Source organism: Prunus dulcis, chromosome 1 (assembly GCF_902201215.1).
Source record: "Prunus dulcis chromosome 1, ALMONDv2, whole genome shotgun sequence".
Lineage (NCBI taxonomy): Eukaryota > Viridiplantae > Streptophyta > Magnoliopsida > Rosales > Rosaceae > Prunus > Prunus dulcis.
Genome location: NC_047650.1, coordinates 281,833 through 299,380, shown reverse-complemented (window position 1 = coordinate 299,380; position 17,548 = coordinate 281,833). Strand labels below are relative to the sequence as shown.

Below are 17,548 nucleotides of genomic sequence, written 5' to 3'. Positions count from 1 at the left end.
ATTTTGAAGGTTGTTCAAAATAGGTTTGATTGATTCGTTGTTGGATTCCTGATTCTGAGCTTTTTTCCTCTATTTATAGGCTTCAAGGTATTTTAGGAAGAAAAAAAAAAAAGATGGTTGCTTGATGGGCGATGCTGCTTCAAACTATAAAGAAATCACAAAATAATGCCCGCATGCCTTTCAAGTTGATCAGTGAGGGTGCTTTCTAGTTTCGAACTTTGGGACTACTCGACAGGAGGAGCTGCAACTGGTCAGCTCTTGTTTTTGTACCATTCTTTACCTATCAGGGACTGTATATATTCACTATTAAAGTAGATTTCTTTATTGTTTTGTTGGGGCAAATCAGTGCGTACCACTTGTACAAGCATAGCGGTTTGAATTGTTTTCAACCCAAAGCTGAAACTGCTATCCAATTAGCTCATACTGATTGTTAAATGAATTGTAATTAAAAACCACTTATATTGGTTCTTAACAATCAGTATGAGCTAATATTGTTAATTATTAAAAACCACTTATATCGTCTTGATCGGTTCTTACTGTAGCCTCAGACATTTTCTGTCAGAAATGGAACTACAACATCAGACATCTCTTATGTTCAAAGTGAGACTGCAGCTTCGGACACTTGTGGTTTTTCTAATTTTTTATTTATTTAAAATCTATAAATAATACAATTAGGAGAGTCCTTTTTCTTATTTTTTTTAAATTATTAAATAGTACAGCCGGGAGGCTATACTCTTGTTTTTTCCTAATTTTTTTTTAAAAGAAACAGTATAGCCGCACGGCTTACGCTATTTTCCCTAAGTTTTTTTTTAAAAAAATAGTATAGCCGCCCAGAGTACGGCTATACTCTGGTTTCCCTAATTTTTTAAAAAGTAAACATACGATACTTGTATTGAACATGTACCTATGTATTTTTCATATTTTATACATTTGTTTTTTACAAAAATTTCAATAGTACACCCAAAATTCACGTATTATACATATATTATTGAATATAAATAATATATATTAAAATTTTATATAGTAACCGAACTTTGAAGTTGTAATTTGCTAAAATTGGGCGTATTTTATTCGTATAGCCGCGCGGGTATACCAATTCAATATCTATGAAATATAAATAGTGCAACTAGGAGAGTCCTTTTTTTCTTAATTTTTTTTTATAAAAGAAATAGTATAGTCTCTCGGCTATACGCTGTTTTTTCTTTTTTTTTTAAAAAAAAAATAAATAGTATAGCCTCACAGCTATACACTGTTTCCCCTAATTTTTTAAAAAGTAAATGTATAATACTTTTTTCCTAATTTGATTTTTAAATATATAGTATCGCCGCTCGGCAATACTCGGTGTTTTCTAATTTTTTTAAAGAAATAGTATAGTCACTTGATTACTCACTTTTTTCTAATTTTTTAAAAGGGACTTGGTTTTTCCTTATTTTTTTTAACAAAGAAGTAGTATAGTCGCGCAGCTACTCTATTTTCCCTAATTTTTAAAAAAGTAAATGTACAATACTCGTATTGAACATTTATGTAAGTATTTTTCATATTTAATACACATACTTTTGGCAAAATTTTCAATAATACACACAAAATTCATATATTATACATATATTATTGAATACAAATAATATATATTTAAATATTATATAGTGGCCGAACTTTTAAATTATAATTTGCCAAAATTATACCAAATAAAATATGTACGTATTTATAGCTGCGTGGCTATATCAAATTAATATCTATAAAGTATAAATAATGCATGAAATTAAGGTTAAATTACACACGACCATAAGTGTTTGGTGTTACCTCTTGAAAGAGTGCTTGGTCGTTTGTGTGTTTGCGTGTGCGCGTGCTACTAGTCTTCTTTTGGTTGGACGATGAGTGAAGTTTCCAAAGGAGAAATTCCTCTAGAAAAAGGAAAGGAGATAAAAGCAGACTTGGGATTTGACAATTCACAAACAAACCTAGGAGCAACCAAATTTAAAAATACCAACATACAGCATAAGAAACACGCTACAGAGCCAAATGGATATTATCCTACAAGAGACGCAATTAGACCCAACCCAACATCTCTCCTCATGACAATTTACTAATTTCAGCAATTGCTATCACACTCTATAGTATGCCATCTATGTAATGTCCTCTCCTCACCACCATTACTCATCGGTCACGCAACCCTTTGAAGCTGACTGCACATTCTTGATGTACTGCAAAACAAGACGATGTAATTCTCAAAATACAACAATCAATCGTAACGAGGAAAAGATGGTTGCAAATCAAGATTCTCACACATACCTTGTACAAAATTCCACGGTTAGCCTTGTATGCAGGTGGAATCCAGTTCTTTCTTCGTTTTTCCATCTCTTGATCTGTTAACTGGACATCTATTCTCTTGTTTTCGACATCAACGTTGATGATGTCCTCATTCTCAATTAATCCAATAGGACCACCTTCCTGAAAATAATTCATACTACATTCCCTGAGCACTCTTTATTACTTTGTTCTTTATCGTAATTTGAATCTAAAATATATAACAAATTTTTTGCATGTTGTAAATAAGCTTGACCATTGTAACACATTAGCTTTTCATTTTCTTGACGGAAGAGATGAATAATTTTTCATTTTCTACAAATGGTTATGATTAAGTAAAGATTAAAGTGCCCAAATTTTTCATGCACTTCCAGTAAAATAAAGCTCCTGAAAAATACAACCAAAGGAAAAACACTGTCATTGGGTCAAATCTGATACTGCATTCTGAATATAAAACTGATGAGATATTAACACACGGGATTATCATATTTTTCTTCTACAGTTTTTTATGATTTCCACGAGTCCAGTTTTGTACTATGCTGAAGGAACTCTGTAGCATGCTTAGATATCTTGAATCAAGTTTATTCTCCGTTCAGCAGAAAAGGAAAGCAAACAAAAACCATCGTTTACCATTGATGGACTCTTTTACGGGCTGGAAGACCTATAGTGCAGCCTATAGGCCTAAGTGGCCCCCAACACAAAATAACAACACGCACACATAATTGATTAAGTAGGAGACACAAATCCATCAAGGTAAAAGCTAAAAATGCAATAACATTAACTAAAAGTTTAGAGCACCTGTGCTTCAGGGCATATGTGGCCAACAACAAATCCATGCGAACCCCCTGAAAACCTACCATCCGTCAATAAAGCAACCTCCTGCAACACCCAAAAACAATATTCATTGAAACATCCATTAGGACACAATAGCTGCATACCAACTAAAGCCATGCAAAGCAGCTTGAAGGGACCATGATGGGATTAATTGTTTAAATAAAATAATAATAATTAGCTTGATCTAAAACAAAACCTAATAAAAAGCGTTGAAATAAAATCATTGCAGTTGGACCAATCAATCAACTGGCACAGTTCATGTGAATGAAAAGCAAAACATTTTAAGTCAACCTGCAACAAAAACAGACAACCAACAACCACCAAATCATGGATTTCAAATAACTATACCTTCCCTAGTCCTGCACCCATTATTGCACTTGTTGGTGTTAACATTTCAGGCATGCCTGGTCCTCCCTTTGGCCCCTCGCCTCTAATAACAACTACTTTCCCCTGCATGATGACAAATATATAAAAGAAATTAGCTATGTAATTTTGACACGTGAGTTTGACCAAAAAAAAAAAACACCTTACAATTTTAAAGGCCATCGTGCAACAGACATGATGCAGAAAGCAATATGCAAATAACAGAAACAATCTCGCACTAAGATTGTTAAGCTACGTGGTTCGGTTTTCTAATTTGAAGTTTGTCAAGAATAGACCTTAAAACTCATAGGATTCTCTGAGATAGCAGCAATCATTGACTCCTCTCCTTCAAAGACAAGTGCAGGGCCTGGAGTATTTCAAGAATTTGGCAGTTAATGGGCATTTATATTCTATAAAAATTAAAAAAATACTTCACCAAACCATTAAACAAATAACAGAAAACAGCACCAGAGAAATATAGCCCCTCTTTGCCTGTAATTTTTGCTACAGAACCCTTTGGTGCAAGATTTCCATATAATATCTGAAGGTGGCCTGTTTTCTTGATAGGGTTTTCCAAGGGCCTTATTATATCCTGAATGAATGAGAGGAAAAAGACAAAGAAAAGAAAAAAGAAATGCATGAGAGAACCATATAAATGTTTGTCTTCAAACACATGGTTTATCAATAGAGACATTTATCATACCTGCCCTTTAGATAAAGGAAGGAAACTTTCAGCATTCTCAGCAAGTGTCCTCCCGGTGACTATGGAATAGATATCCTTATGTTAATGTTATAAGCATTACAGCTTAAACTAAGTGTTTCCAAAGATGTAAACAATCTGAAGATTTATACCAGTCATACAATCCCCATGTAAAAATTGATGCTCCAAAAGGTACCGAATGATTGCTGGTGTTCCTCCAATCTATTAAAATAATCATTACTGGCTCATCAAGAAAACAAGTACCAAATGTAGCCCAGAACTGATAGAAAAATGTCATATACACGCGAAATGTGCCACCAATTGTAACATTAAGTGCAAGAAAGGATACCTTGTGTACATCCTCCATGACATACTTGCCACTAGGCTTAAGATCAGCAAGAAATGGAACCTTATCGCTAACCTTCTGAAAATCATCTAGACTTAATTCCAGACCAACAGACCTGCCAAGAATCTTGTCAGACGATATTTTCATGCAAAACAATCATTAGCATCCTGCAGAAATCTGGTTTCTCACCTCGCAATAGCAATCAAGTGTAAAACAGCATTGGTAGAACCCCCTAGTGCCATGACAATAACCATTGCATTGTGTAGTGACTTTGGAGTAATAATATCTCGAGGTTTCAAATCCATTTTTAGTAATTCCAAGAGATACTTCCCAGCTAATCGGCACTCATCCAACTTCAATGGATCTTCAGCAGGTGTAGATGAGCTTTTAGAGGAAAAAATATATATATAATAAGAAATAAATAAATGGATTGCTTGCAAAACATAAATTAAATTCTTCTCTGAAGGCATCTCTACCTGTAAGGAAGAGACATTCCCATAGCTTCAATGGCAGAAGCCATAGTATTAGCTGTATACATTCCGCCACATGCCCCAGCCCCAGGACAAGAGTTAAGGAGAACATTCTTTCGCTGCTCGTCGCTTATGGACCCACTTACATATTCTCCATAACACTACAACATCAATGGAAAAAAAATAATTACGAAGAATTTTAACTTCACCACATGGTGAACATAACAATTTATGTTCTGAAACAGCTTTTTTTATCTTAAAATGCAATGACTACTCACATAAGCAATTATCAGACATAACGAGAAACAATATAGAGGTAATGTATTACAATATAAATGTGACCTCACAAAAGGCAGAAAATAGCTATAAAGCAAGACTTAACATCACTAACTGCTATTGAAGTTTAGATTGACATTTTCCCATCAAAATTTGGAATCCAAAATCACAACAGAAAGAAAAGGTCCAAAATAGCCATAGTCAGGCCAAAGAGGTAGAAAGTACATCTTCATTTAAACAGGGTAGCTTTGTACAGTAACAGCATAAAGAAGTTATTTTACACACAACAACAGCATGCACTTTCCAGCTCATCATGAACAAAATCTTGTTCTATTTATGGAAGATAAATACATGCTAAATGCCCAGTTTAATAAAAGACTGCCCTGAAAACTCTCTGCAGCCCACCATTTTGGAGAGAAATTGACATATTTGGATAACCAAAAAGCATCCCAGCCTCACCAACTAGCTAATCAGGCGAGCCCCTCCTAGGGTGGATTCCTCCTTTGGCTCCTCAACCTACAGGGTAGTAGCAGCCGTTTGCAGCTGTTGTTTGTATGGGACTTACATTGTTCCCCTCCCAAGGGCAGATTCTTCCGCGTTACTCATCCGTCCGCCACTAGAAACACCACTTCTCATCTGACTTGCATGTGTTCAGCATGCAGCCAGCATTCATCCTGAGAGCCCCTTATCCATTCTCATTTGATCACAGCAAGGAAGCAAGTAAAACTAGAAAAACCCAAATTGGGTTTAGGGATAATCAGGCTCGAACCAAAGCATGCTCTACCTTATTTTCTGTGACCTTCCCCTCTCCCATAACCCTTCATTAATCTTAACAAAGATTTTAGCAACACTATTGATGAGCAAATTGAAAGATAAGCCATTTGTACAAAAGGAAAACAAAAATTAGAATCTAGACATTTGTACTACGTCGTGTCAATTCACTGAACTAGTGAATATTGCACTCCTTGACTGTATCCTTGGAAACTCAGTTGTACTTAATTAAAATGATAAACCCAAATAAATCAACTTCTACAAGTCAGATTATTGTGGAAGACACAGACTCAGGCATTCCAAGTATCTATTGAAATAAAAGAGAAATTTCCTTCATCTTATTACTGTAAGTGAAGGCTTCACAAAGGAAATAGAAAGAGGGCAAAACACAAAGCATGCATACACCATTTGTTTTGCAAATGAAACACTAAGAAAAAGAAAATAAAATACAATTACAAAATACAAAAGCACTTAACATGATAGATATCTTTTTACTCAGAACCAAAAGTAATCAGCTCCAAAAATATGTTCAAACCACAATTTAGAGTGCATACCTGAAATGCAGACACTATATCATAACTATTGCCTTGGAAGTGTCCAGGCTGCAAGAAAAACAAAAAAGAAGATAAATAAAAAATAATAATATCTAACTGACAGCAATTATATTTTTCTTTTGAAAAGAATATATATAGCAAGCATTAAGTTAAAATCAACTATGATGAACAATCAGGCGACATTAATCATCACATAATAATTCAGTAAAAGTCCAAGATATTTTAGGTCAGTGTCACTAAGTCCAACAATAAAAAAATCAATATGACATTCTTTTTCGTAATAGCATAGCAAAGTACAGATCCAGAAGTACCTAGATTCAGAACTTTGATCCAGAACATGAGTTTAATTCATCTAAACCTTATGAAATCCAGAAATAAACAAAACCCAAGTGATATGCAAAAAATCTTTGACTACGGAGGAGAAAACATGCTTAAGTAAATGACATCAGTTTCCCTCAAAAAACCTGTTATCTTATGCAAGATCAATCCTAAATAAAGATAAAGGAAAGCATTGAAAAGTTGATCCCTCGTGACATAATACATTGAAAAACATAGATTGGCAGAAATCATAGCAAAATAGTTGACCCAAAGATAAAAAGCTAACAATACAGAAACGAGATTCAATCCACAACTTGCACTTTCAGTAATCAAATAGAAATATTGAACCTTAATAGTTCCGCCATAAATCATAATACTTGGTCGGTTGAGCCGCCCCATTGCCATAATTGTACCTGGCATCTGCAAGAAGTGCTAGCATAAGACACGGGATATATTTAAAAATTGTGGACGAGAGGAAAAAAAAAAACAATGTTACTAGACTAAGCACATGGATGAAATGAGGGGTTTGTATGAAGGCCCTTGCCCTACCAATTTCTTTTGATAGTAAACTTAGAGAGAGAGAGAGAGAGAGAGAGAGAGAGAGAGAATATAATTCATAAACAAAATGATCACTAAGGCAAGCAACCTTGTATATTAAGGGGGGGAAATATTGGTTAAAAGAGCAGATGTTAGAATGGCTACTTCTATGAGAAAATTTGAAAATTTGTAGGCACTAATTATCATTCAATAAGGGCCCGTTTGATAACCATTTCAATTTTAGTTTTCATTTTTTGTGCTAGAATATAGAGGAAAAAGAGGGAGAATGAAAGTGAGAATGTGGGTGGAGATGAGATTGAGAGGGAAGATGAGAGGGGAAGATGGGCATGAGGAGTAACAAAAGGGAAAACAAAATTTAAAAACTGAAATCTATTCGAAATTGTTTTCACTTTCAAGCTTTTGTTTTCAATTTTGTTACTCCTCCCTCCCATCCTCCCCTCTCATCCTCACTTCATTCTCCCTCTCATTTTCCTCTATACTCTAGCACAAAAAATGAAAACTAAAAACTAAAATTGAAATGGTTATCAAACGGGCCCTAAGTAAATGAGATTTAATAAACTCACCCAATTTTTCTAGAAAAAATACAAAAACTGAAACCACTTCCAAGAATTATTAGATGTTTATGGGTGTTATTCAAACACCTCAACTTTTAAGATGCCATCATCTCTAGTGCAGAAAAGGACAATCATTACAAAAATCAATTGAAAACATATGCTTTATGAATGCTCTACGACTAATAAGGATGCAACTGAAATCACATGGCTTAGGAAAGCGCATTATGAGTGACGAGATGTAACACAGTAATAAGTTGAATTTATAGAATTGCCTCTTAGTAGAAAACACTCTGCTTAATCTACGAACAAATGAACGACCCTACACAGTCATCCAAATATAGCTCCCATACAAACGTTGTCAAATGCTCACATTTTTCTCAACACGCACAGGTACCCCATTTCAGAAAAGAAGCAGAAACATCAACCAAGAAATCACGTTACACTCAAAAAGTTTTAAATAGCCATCGTAGAAAACTCAATAACAGAATAACAGAAAGGCCCACATTTTCATCCAAAACCCAGGAACACAATCTAATCACATAAGAGAAAGGAACCCAAAACCCCCATTAATCACTAAGGAAACGAAAAAAATAACAAATTTAGTTCAACCCAATTGAGAGAGAGAGAAACTTTCTCACATCTTCGTCACATAAGACATGGAAACCCATTAACTTCATATATTTTAAAAATAATAATCATAAATTTAGTTTAAACCCAGAAAACTTACGCACATTTTTGTCACAACCGGGGATGGAGATATTGCCATCATACCACTGAGCACCCATAACAGTCTCAATGCTATCAGCAATCAAGTCCCTAGATTGCAAGCTGTAGCACATCCCTCTAGTCCCCATAGAGATAGCATCGCTGACCCCAACAGTGTTAAACCTGAAGCCCACCATGCCAGCCTCTCTCACTCCTTCTTTCACAGCCTCTGACAGCCCCAACAAGTGCATATTGCAAGTGTTCCCCTCATACCACACAGAGGAAATGCCGATCTGGGGCTTGCTCAAGTCGTCCTCGGAGAGCCCCACTCCGTGGAGAATGGCCTGGGACCCACCTTGGGACTTGGGCTCCGTGATGCGGGAGCTGAACTTGTTGAGCTTCTGGGTCAGCGGTGGTGAGTCCACGGTGATGGACGGTGGAGATTGGGCAGTCTCGGAAATGGAGGCTCTGATGGAGAATTGGGGTCTGAGGTGGTGGGGCCCATTAGATGGCGGGAATAGGGATTTGAAGACGGTGGCGCCTGGAGTTGGAGTGAGGAGGAGAGTGGCTTGCATTATGAGGCGCGAGGGAGAGAGAATGGTGGTGTCGGGTTTAGGAAGAAGGGGAGGGGAGTGGGAGAGTCCACAAGGGTTTTAGCGAAGAAGGAGAAACAGCTAAAATCTAATGCTGTTTCCTCGTGAGTTGAACGTTGGGTTGGGTTGGGTTGGGTTGGGTTGATAGATGAGTTTCATTCAGGTTGCGTTTTGTTTCTTTGTGGGGTTGGGTGGGCCAGTGTGACATGTGATTTTCCTTTTTTCTTTTTATTTTTTTTAAAGAAAGTGACGTGTGAGTTTTCAAACACATTATTTTGTTTCTCTCTCATAAAAATGATATACGTAGGCCATCCCCAATTATTGGGCAATATGTTGGATAGAGCTCTCTTTAGAGCATTCACAGTGGAAGAGTGTATTTTTGAGGAATGTAAAGTCACTTTTACATCTCTTTTACACCTTCGGGGGTTGTAAATGTGATTTTTACTTCAGTGGAGAAGATGTAAATCTAAAGATGTATAATTGATTTCTTTCACCTTTTCTGCTGTAGATCCCACTTTCGTCCACTTTTTCTCACATTTTTTCATGTAGGCCTCACCTGTAAGAGATGTAAAAAAAGATGTACATGTGCATCTAAATTTGCATCTCATACTCCAGTCGAGACTCATACCCCAGCCCTTGCCTCCAGACCCAGACCTATCCCTCCCTTCCTTCCCTGCGGTTGCAACAGATCTCTGCTCCTGCCCCCCATCCACAGAACCTAGTTTGCACTTGCAAAAGAGAGAGAGAGAGAGAGAGAGAGAGAGAGTCTAATTTTTATAAAAAATATCATTTCAAAATATTTACGGTTTTGTCACTGAACTTGTTTTGCTCGTAACTTCTTCGTTTCAACTCCGAATCGAGCCCACGACGTGTCTACGGACTCATCTCAGTACGACCTTCCCAAAAATACTAGTCACTTCACTAAACTCCTTTGAGGTAAGAAAATAACTAAATTACCCCTACCTTAAGGGTAAATTTGTAATTTCACTTAAATAATTTAAATAAGGGATTAAATTTGGAGTCGGAGTGTTACAATCTACCCCCTTATAAAAATTTCATCCTGGAAATTTCATACCTGTCACTCGAAGGGTTATGAGCAATGGGTCCGCATCTACTACTCGGGTTCCCAAGTTCTTCCTCCACAACCATGTTGGCAACCAAGCCAATCGCTCTATCTTAGCAAACAGAGAAAGAGAAGTCTCATTCTCTAACTAAGAATATCCTTATATAGCTGTTATGATGCTTAATCTTCCTCTGAAAGCTAAACACTTCCATTTGTGATTTGATTCTCTTCGAGCTCTCCCACTAAAAGAAATCCGCGTTCTTTGACTTCTTGATATTTTCCTTCTTTCTTTAGAATTGATAAGCGACATTGCCCACACGATTCTTTGAGAGGAATGTCAGAAAGGATCATTTTTACCGAATTGTAATCATCATCTTTCTCTCGCTACTATGACCCATTTCTGATTCTAATGAAAGATTTCTACTCAGACGTGCTCACGTGAGATGAGACCCCAAAGCACTCTCTCCATCTCCACAGGTAGGATTCCTAAATCCATATGGGTCTCATTCTTGGATTTGACCACATTATTCCCCACCACACACGAGCCTCTTTCTGTAAGAGAATTAAGCTATCTTAATCTTTTCCATACTTGTGATTTCGATTTTTCTAACGCCGTCTTTCATATCATGAATCTCATGATCCAACATCAGGAAGTTACTCTTCCCATAGAAAGGTTGTGTTCTTAGTATCTTCGACTCGTTGCTCTAGGCACACAGTCGAAAATTAGCAACATGTTCAGGCAATGGAGGATCCCTAAAAGCAGGTTGATCAACTCCCTATCCTCCCGCCTATGCGAACTTAGCGAACAACTTTATCATAGGAACATCCAACTGTACCATAGGTACAGGTGTTACCGTATGCAAAACCTCCGGTTCCTGTTTACAATCTTCTTGAACTTCTGAGACAACCTCTGTCTGTGGTAAAGCTCCAGTTCTACTTCCGCTTCCTTCTTCTCTCTTGCAGAAGCAATGATGTCTTCACTTAGGAATGACAATTCTCTGACAACATCAAATTAATTGATCTTCATAGTTGCATATCTATACCAACTACCAAGGGTTGGAATTACCATCACCACTACTTCTCAATTTTTAGTTTGTCACGACCCTCCTTTGGTCGAACTCACAACTCCGTCACTCCCATGTAACTCATCCAACAGAATTTCTCTTCCGTATTTTCCTTTGTGAAATAATTTGACTTTTGTGACGTCCCCAACGTCGCAAATGTGCCATTCCGAGATGGAACCCATTATAATGCCCACAACTTAAGGATGCACATAAGGTGCAGGGTCCACAGGAAATTGAACCTAGAGCTCTGATACCAATTGAAAGGACCCGCCTCGAATTTCCTAAAACCCGAGGCGAATCCTGTGGAATTCATGACATCACCCGGATGCCAGGCCCACTTACTAAAGACCGAGACTTTCTGCCGAAATTTCGGAAGAGTCTCCCCTGTAAATTGGACATTTTCCAAAATTAGAACCTGCATAAAAAAAACACAATTTATATCCCCAACTGGCAGCATGCACAAGATAATTTCATGCAAATCACATAATCGGCCTTCGGCCTTCAAATAATTCGAAACGAAACCACCAAGCACGCTATCAAATCAATTCCTACCTTAAACAAGGCAAACAATAAATTCAATCACACTTAAGAATATCAAGGCGATTTACATTTAATTTTCTCAATAGCCAACATACGAGGTTTTAACCTCCTAACACAATTACATTTATGACCACGGCTGCACCTAATAACTTTAGGCTGTCTACGTACTCTCATTGAGGGATCAGGCCACACTTAGTTCTTCCCTAAAACTCAATTCCACACATAGGTAATACCTTTATTCATTTCTCTGTATTTCCCATTATCTCCCCATACGCCGGTACTACCAACACCACGTATGGGGTCTGTCAACACGCTGGATAACCTACGCCACGTACGACCTCACCATATTATCAGATAATCTCCCCATAAGCCGGTACTACGAACGTCACGTATGGGGCCTGTCAAAACGCCGGATAACCTAAGTAACGTGCGACCTCAACATACTATCACAAGATCTCCCCATACGCCGGTACAACCAACGCCACGTATGGGGTCTGTCTCAACGCCAGATAACCTATGCCACGTGAGACCTCAACATCATATCACAGATCTCCCCATACGCCAGTACAATTAACGCACGTATGGGGCCTGTCAACACGCCGGATAACCTACACAAGAGCCAATTGAAGTTAATGAGCAAACCAGTGAACATAAAAAGCACATGGAGTCTCTTTCATAAGAAGTGTTTTCAAACCATTGAACTCTGCATTCACATTACTTGCTCCATCATAACCTTGACCACACAATCAAGATATGCTTAAATGATGTCTAGCAAATAATGCATCGATCGATGGCTCATCCGGGCTTCGTTGCCCCTTTTCTGAGTTAGTGAGAACTAGGCCCAAAGTATCCCGAGGGAGAAGCAAGTCTCAGGGGAGTACTTTATTCTTATTCCAGCAACTGCGTGTTTTATGCAGATGTTTCCGGTAGCTTGATGAAGAGTTGAAGATGGTGCATTGATGTTACACAGACTTGGCATGAGAATTTGCTTTGTGAATTGAGATACTACTAGACTAGGCATGAGAGGTTAGGTGTTTCAAATATGGGATTGAGATTTTGAGAGTGAGAGAGAGAGAGAGAGAGAGAGAGAGAGAGAGAGAGAGAGAGATAAGAGATGGGTGGCTTGAGTAGATTTCCAATAACTTGACGAAAGCTTTGTCAGGCTCTTGGGTGGCTTGCAAAAACAGAAAAAAGGGAAGAAATATAATAACATAGCTTGAAATCGAAGGGTTCTAGAGGTGAGTGGTGATGCTTGCTCTCTCTGTATGTGTTTATGGGAGGGAGAGGAAGAATATGGAAGAACACGGCTTGAGATTGAAACTTCCAGCAATGAGTAAGGATGTTGCTTGCTCTGACTAAGTTGACGATGACTTGCTGATGTTGATATGAGATTATATGAGCTTGGCATGAGAGCTTAGAGTGTGGGAGCTAAAGACCCACAAGTTTAGTAAATGAGAATGCTTGTGCTTGGGTTGATGTTTGATATACTTGAGTTTGGGTGTTGAGAATTTATTATTTGAAGCTATGGCTATGGTGGTTTGATTGTTTGGCTATGATGGTTGTTGGGATACTTATAGCAATCAAATGAATGAGTTCTAGAGGTGGGAGGATAAAAGGAAAAGCTTGAGGCTTGAAAGCTATGGCGTTTATAGCTTGGAAGGAAGGAAAAGCTTAGAGTTATGCTTAGTGAGGCTTTATGGAGAAGATGATGGACTTCAAGGGTGAGAAAGTAAAAGACATGGCTGTGATGGCTGAGGAATAGCTGGGATGGCCGCTAGAATGCTTGCAGCAACGGAATGCAGGAAGGAAAATAGTCTGGTGGTTGCTGAAGGGGGTTGATGGCTGCTGGGATGCTTGCAACAGCCAAGTGAGGGAGTGTTGGTTGAAGAAAAATTGGTCCATTTTGCTTGAGCCATGAATTCTAATTTATAGAGGGTGAGGGTTTTCCTTTATTTCCAATAGGTAAAGGGAGGTGTTGGAACCATCCTATTTCAAGTGGTTAAAAGGGAGCACTAGGGCGTGCTATTTTCCAGCAGGTAAAGCTAGGTACCATAAACTGATTATTTCCTATGGGTAAAAGGAAGCACTGGAAACTGCTTGTTTCCAGTGGATAATAGGAAGTACTGGAAAAGGTTTGTTTCCAATGGGTAAAGCTAGGTATTTAGAAAATGACTATTTCCTATGGGTAAAAGGAAGTGCTTGAAAAGTATCTCATTTACTCACCCACATTGGAGAACTCTAAGTAATGGGCTTGGACTTTGGTGCTCCTAAGTAGCTAACCCAAAGTCTCCATTATCCAAGAGTTTTCGTGGGCCTTGTGGACCTCCGTAACCTTCCACACCACAATCCCTAATGCAAGTCCCGTAAACCACATGACTTGAGTTCATGTGAGCTTGATAGGTGATTAGCATGAGAAAAATGTATTATTAGTTTGGCATGGCATGTACACTATTTCTATATATATATATATATATATATTTAATGAATTAAATCCCAAAATACAGCTTGGATTAACGCATGACCGACATTATATATTATATTAGCCTTTAAATGTCTTTGGGCTTCCCGTAATTTTTTGGGCCTCAACATGTAGGAACCAACATAGAACTAAATTTTAATTGGATTGTAACTAATGACACACGTTGAATTTGGAAAGATCTCCAAATGGATGTAAAAATTAATTTAGAAACTTTTTTTAAATTAAACAATAAATTTATATTTAACATACTTAATCTTATTTTTAAAATTTATTTATAAAGTGACAGGACCCGACCCAATTTTCTCTTTGAAAACCGAGCCGACTCCTGTGCGTGTCCGACACCTGGCGAACGTCGGACACAATTGACCTTTTTACCCTTTCCTTAATTAATTTCCTTCCGACTTCTGCCAAAAATTCGGCAGAATCTCCCCTGTAAATTGACCAAATCCCAAGTCTTCCACCTGTCAAAAAGTCTCAAAAATCCTACCAACCGCCAGACTAATACAACAAATACAACTTAACTCCAGTTTTCTCAAGTCCAACGAGATATCAGAGCATATTTACAAGATTTACAAGAAAAAATTACAACGAACTCCTACACTTTGGTGGTGGGTCGGAAGCTAAGCTGATGGCCCGGGTGGTTTCCTTCGTTCTTCTATGGCCTGGGGGCGAAAAACAAGTTGAAAGTGTGAGTGGACAAAAATAATGCTCGTAAAAACATTTGAGAACATAATAACCCCCGTTTGAAAAACGCTTAAGATGTTCAAATAAATATAGATAACATGATTATAACACACATACTAGACAAAGATAGATCAGTATAACTCAAATGAATTTACTAATAAAAATGAGTAAACCAAAACTGCATCAAAAACTTTAAAATCCTTTAAAACTGCCACCGAATTGTGCCCCTGATAACCGTCAATTCCCTGGCAGGTCTCGGGCGTCACACAGGCTACCCGAGCCGCAAACTGGCGAAATCAGGGGACTATGATCAGCCTGCCCCGCCGGCAGATTCCTCGATGACACCAAGTCAACTCGAGTCGCTCTGGCAGGATGCAGGGGACCGTAGTCAGCCCGATCCGCAATCCTGGCAGGTCTCGGGGACATAAAGTCAGCCGAGCCGCAATCCTGGCAGGTCTCGGGACACCAAGTCCGCCGAGCCGCAAATCCTGGCACTCACGGTCCGAGCGTCCCCGAAACTCGTGAGGCAAAGTCAAGTGCACTGACTGAACTGAAATCAGACCGGATGTCCGTCGACATCGGTCCAACTCTGGGTAATCACCAACTATAGGGCGGGTACATGGTGGTCTAAAATAACTGTTTCTGATAAAAACTGATCTACTATGAACTCTGGTAAATCTGAACTAAACCACTAATTTGGCCTCAAAATCACAAATCTGCTGCTAGTCTAATTTTATAAAATAAGGGTATTTGCATCATAAAATTTATGCTGAAATCACTTATTCAAGATCAAATATAAAATATAATTATAAAATCTTTTTGAGAAAGAAAAGTCCACTCACAGCTGGTCCGAGCTAGCTGGACCTCTCGAAGGTCCCTCCTGTGGATTAGCTGGACTCCTGGTGCCTGCTTATCCAAGAATAATCAATTAAACAACTGCTGGATAAATAAAATTTAAATTAAACACCCAGCCCCGGCTCCTAGAAATACGTGTATTTCGTCTCAAGTTACTCCTATGCCCACATTAGCCCTTCCTGACACTGGGACCGATTTTGGAAGGTCCGATACTCTGTTAAGCGAGAAACCGTTAGATCGGCCGACCCGGGGCCTGTGGGGTCCACGGTGTCCGATGGCCAATCTGAGCTTCCCGGAAGGTTTCTCATACAACGGGAACCATGTTCGGCGAATTTGGTCCGAATCGGACGGTCAGATTGGCCACAATCGCGTTATCGCTTAAAACCCTAACCCTAGCCCCAGGGTTCGCGATTCCGGAGTACCCGGGACTCCGATTCGCGATCCGTCGAATCCTACGCAATCCTGAAATCACGTAGACCGACATATCCGAAATTCAGCTCGATCCAACGATTACACGATACTGCACCCACGGATCGTGCGATATGGAAAATCCGTTCGGGGCTCAAACGGATTCCGAATCGAGATCCGCGAAATCTCACGCGCTCGTGACGACACGAGGACCTCAAAACTGGCCAGAGCCATGCCACCACCCTAGCCCACGCGCCTCCACACGCGCGGGGCAGATCGGGTGTCCAAAGCGATTCGGGTGTGCCGAAAAATCGTGGAACGGAGACTCCAAACTCCTACCCTAGGTAAAACACCCTATTTGGAGTCACTTTTGTTCTTGGACTACCCCCAAAAAGTGACCAGAAATGGCCGATCACGGCGGCCGAAGTTCGGCCGATTTTCAAATCGAAAATTGAGCAACCTAGAGGTGAAATCGATCTAAACCCAGCCAACCATCAGTTAGAGCACGAAAAATAGCTAGAAATCGATACCTCACACGACTGATTTGGTGGCCGGATGAGGGAGAAACTGAGGTTGGAAAGTCGGCCAAAACTGCTGCGTTTTCCAGCAGTTTCCAGCGGCTCCAGACAGCAGCAGGGGCGGCGGACGGGCTGGGGTTGATGGCGGGAGCTGGCCGGTGCTGCTGGGTCCGGTCCGGAGAGTCGGGGTGGCTTGAGGCGGCGTTGGGGTGGCTTGGAAGGTGGCTGCCCGACTGGTTTTCTGGAACTGTCGGGAGGGAGAGAGAGAGAGAGGGAGAGAGAGGGAGAAGAAAACAGGTTTTTAAAAAAAAAACTGATCTCCCAAATTCCCATTTTGCCCTCGTGAGTAATTTGGCCATAATTTCTTCGTTATAACTTCGATTCGGGTCTACTCCATGTCTACGGACTAGTTTTGCCGTGCTCTACGCAACGGCGCGAGCGGAATTCCCGAATTCATTTTCGATCAAAAAGTCAAATTTTCCCTCTTAAAAAAAATGCGATGGCAAAAACGTCTTTTTGCTAAAAGATATTTCTTTACCTTTTAGATATTTTCTTTCTTTTCTAGATATTTTGTTTTGGGTTCTTTACAAT

The 17,548-nt window shown here is 39.1% G+C and overlaps 1 protein-coding gene and 1 long non-coding RNA gene across 2 annotated transcripts; both read right to left on the bottom strand.

The window, feature by feature from the left end:
* Window positions 1-1,717: 1,717 nt before the first annotated feature.
* On the bottom strand, window positions 1,718-9,466 carry LOC117613868 (dihydroxy-acid dehydratase, chloroplastic). The gene is made up of 14 exons (XM_034342475.1): window positions 8,780-9,466; window positions 7,285-7,356; window positions 6,619-6,666; window positions 5,024-5,178; window positions 4,737-4,931; window positions 4,551-4,662; window positions 4,354-4,423; window positions 4,205-4,263; window positions 3,970-4,093; window positions 3,798-3,868; window positions 3,487-3,588; window positions 3,103-3,183; window positions 2,290-2,448; window positions 1,718-2,201 (listed from the first exon to the last, which is right to left on the bottom strand). Exons 1-14 carry the CDS (start codon window positions 9,326-9,328, stop codon window positions 2,151-2,153), a joined length of 1,848 nt encoding a protein of 615 aa, XP_034198366.1. The 5' UTR covers window positions 9,329-9,466; the 3' UTR covers window positions 1,718-2,150.
* A 5,488-nt stretch (window positions 9,467-14,954) lies between these two features.
* Window positions 14,955-16,248, bottom strand: LOC117616319. Its single transcript, XR_004584127.1, has 2 exons — window positions 16,019-16,248; window positions 14,955-15,154 (listed from the first exon to the last, which is right to left on the bottom strand). It is a non-coding gene; the product is annotated as an uncharacterized LOC117616319 (long non-coding RNA).
* Between the last annotated feature and the right edge of the window lie 1,300 nt (window positions 16,249-17,548).

What these genes read in the sequence shown, in the direction of transcription:
- LOC117613868 (XM_034342475.1), bottom strand. Translation starts at nt 9,328, where the DNA reads ATGCAAGCCACTCTCCTCCTCACTCCAACTCCAGGCGCCACCGTCTTC. An exon ending in TGGGTGCAGGACTAGGGAAG is followed by an intron (nt 3,184 to 3,486) that starts GTATAGTTATTT and finishes TGGGTGTTGCAG; the next exon opens with GAGGTTGCTTTATTGACGGA. An exon ending in ACATATGCCCTGAAGCACAG is followed by an intron (nt 2,449 to 3,102) that starts GTGCTCTAAACT and finishes AATTATTTTCAG; the next exon opens with GAAGGTGGTCCTATTGGATT.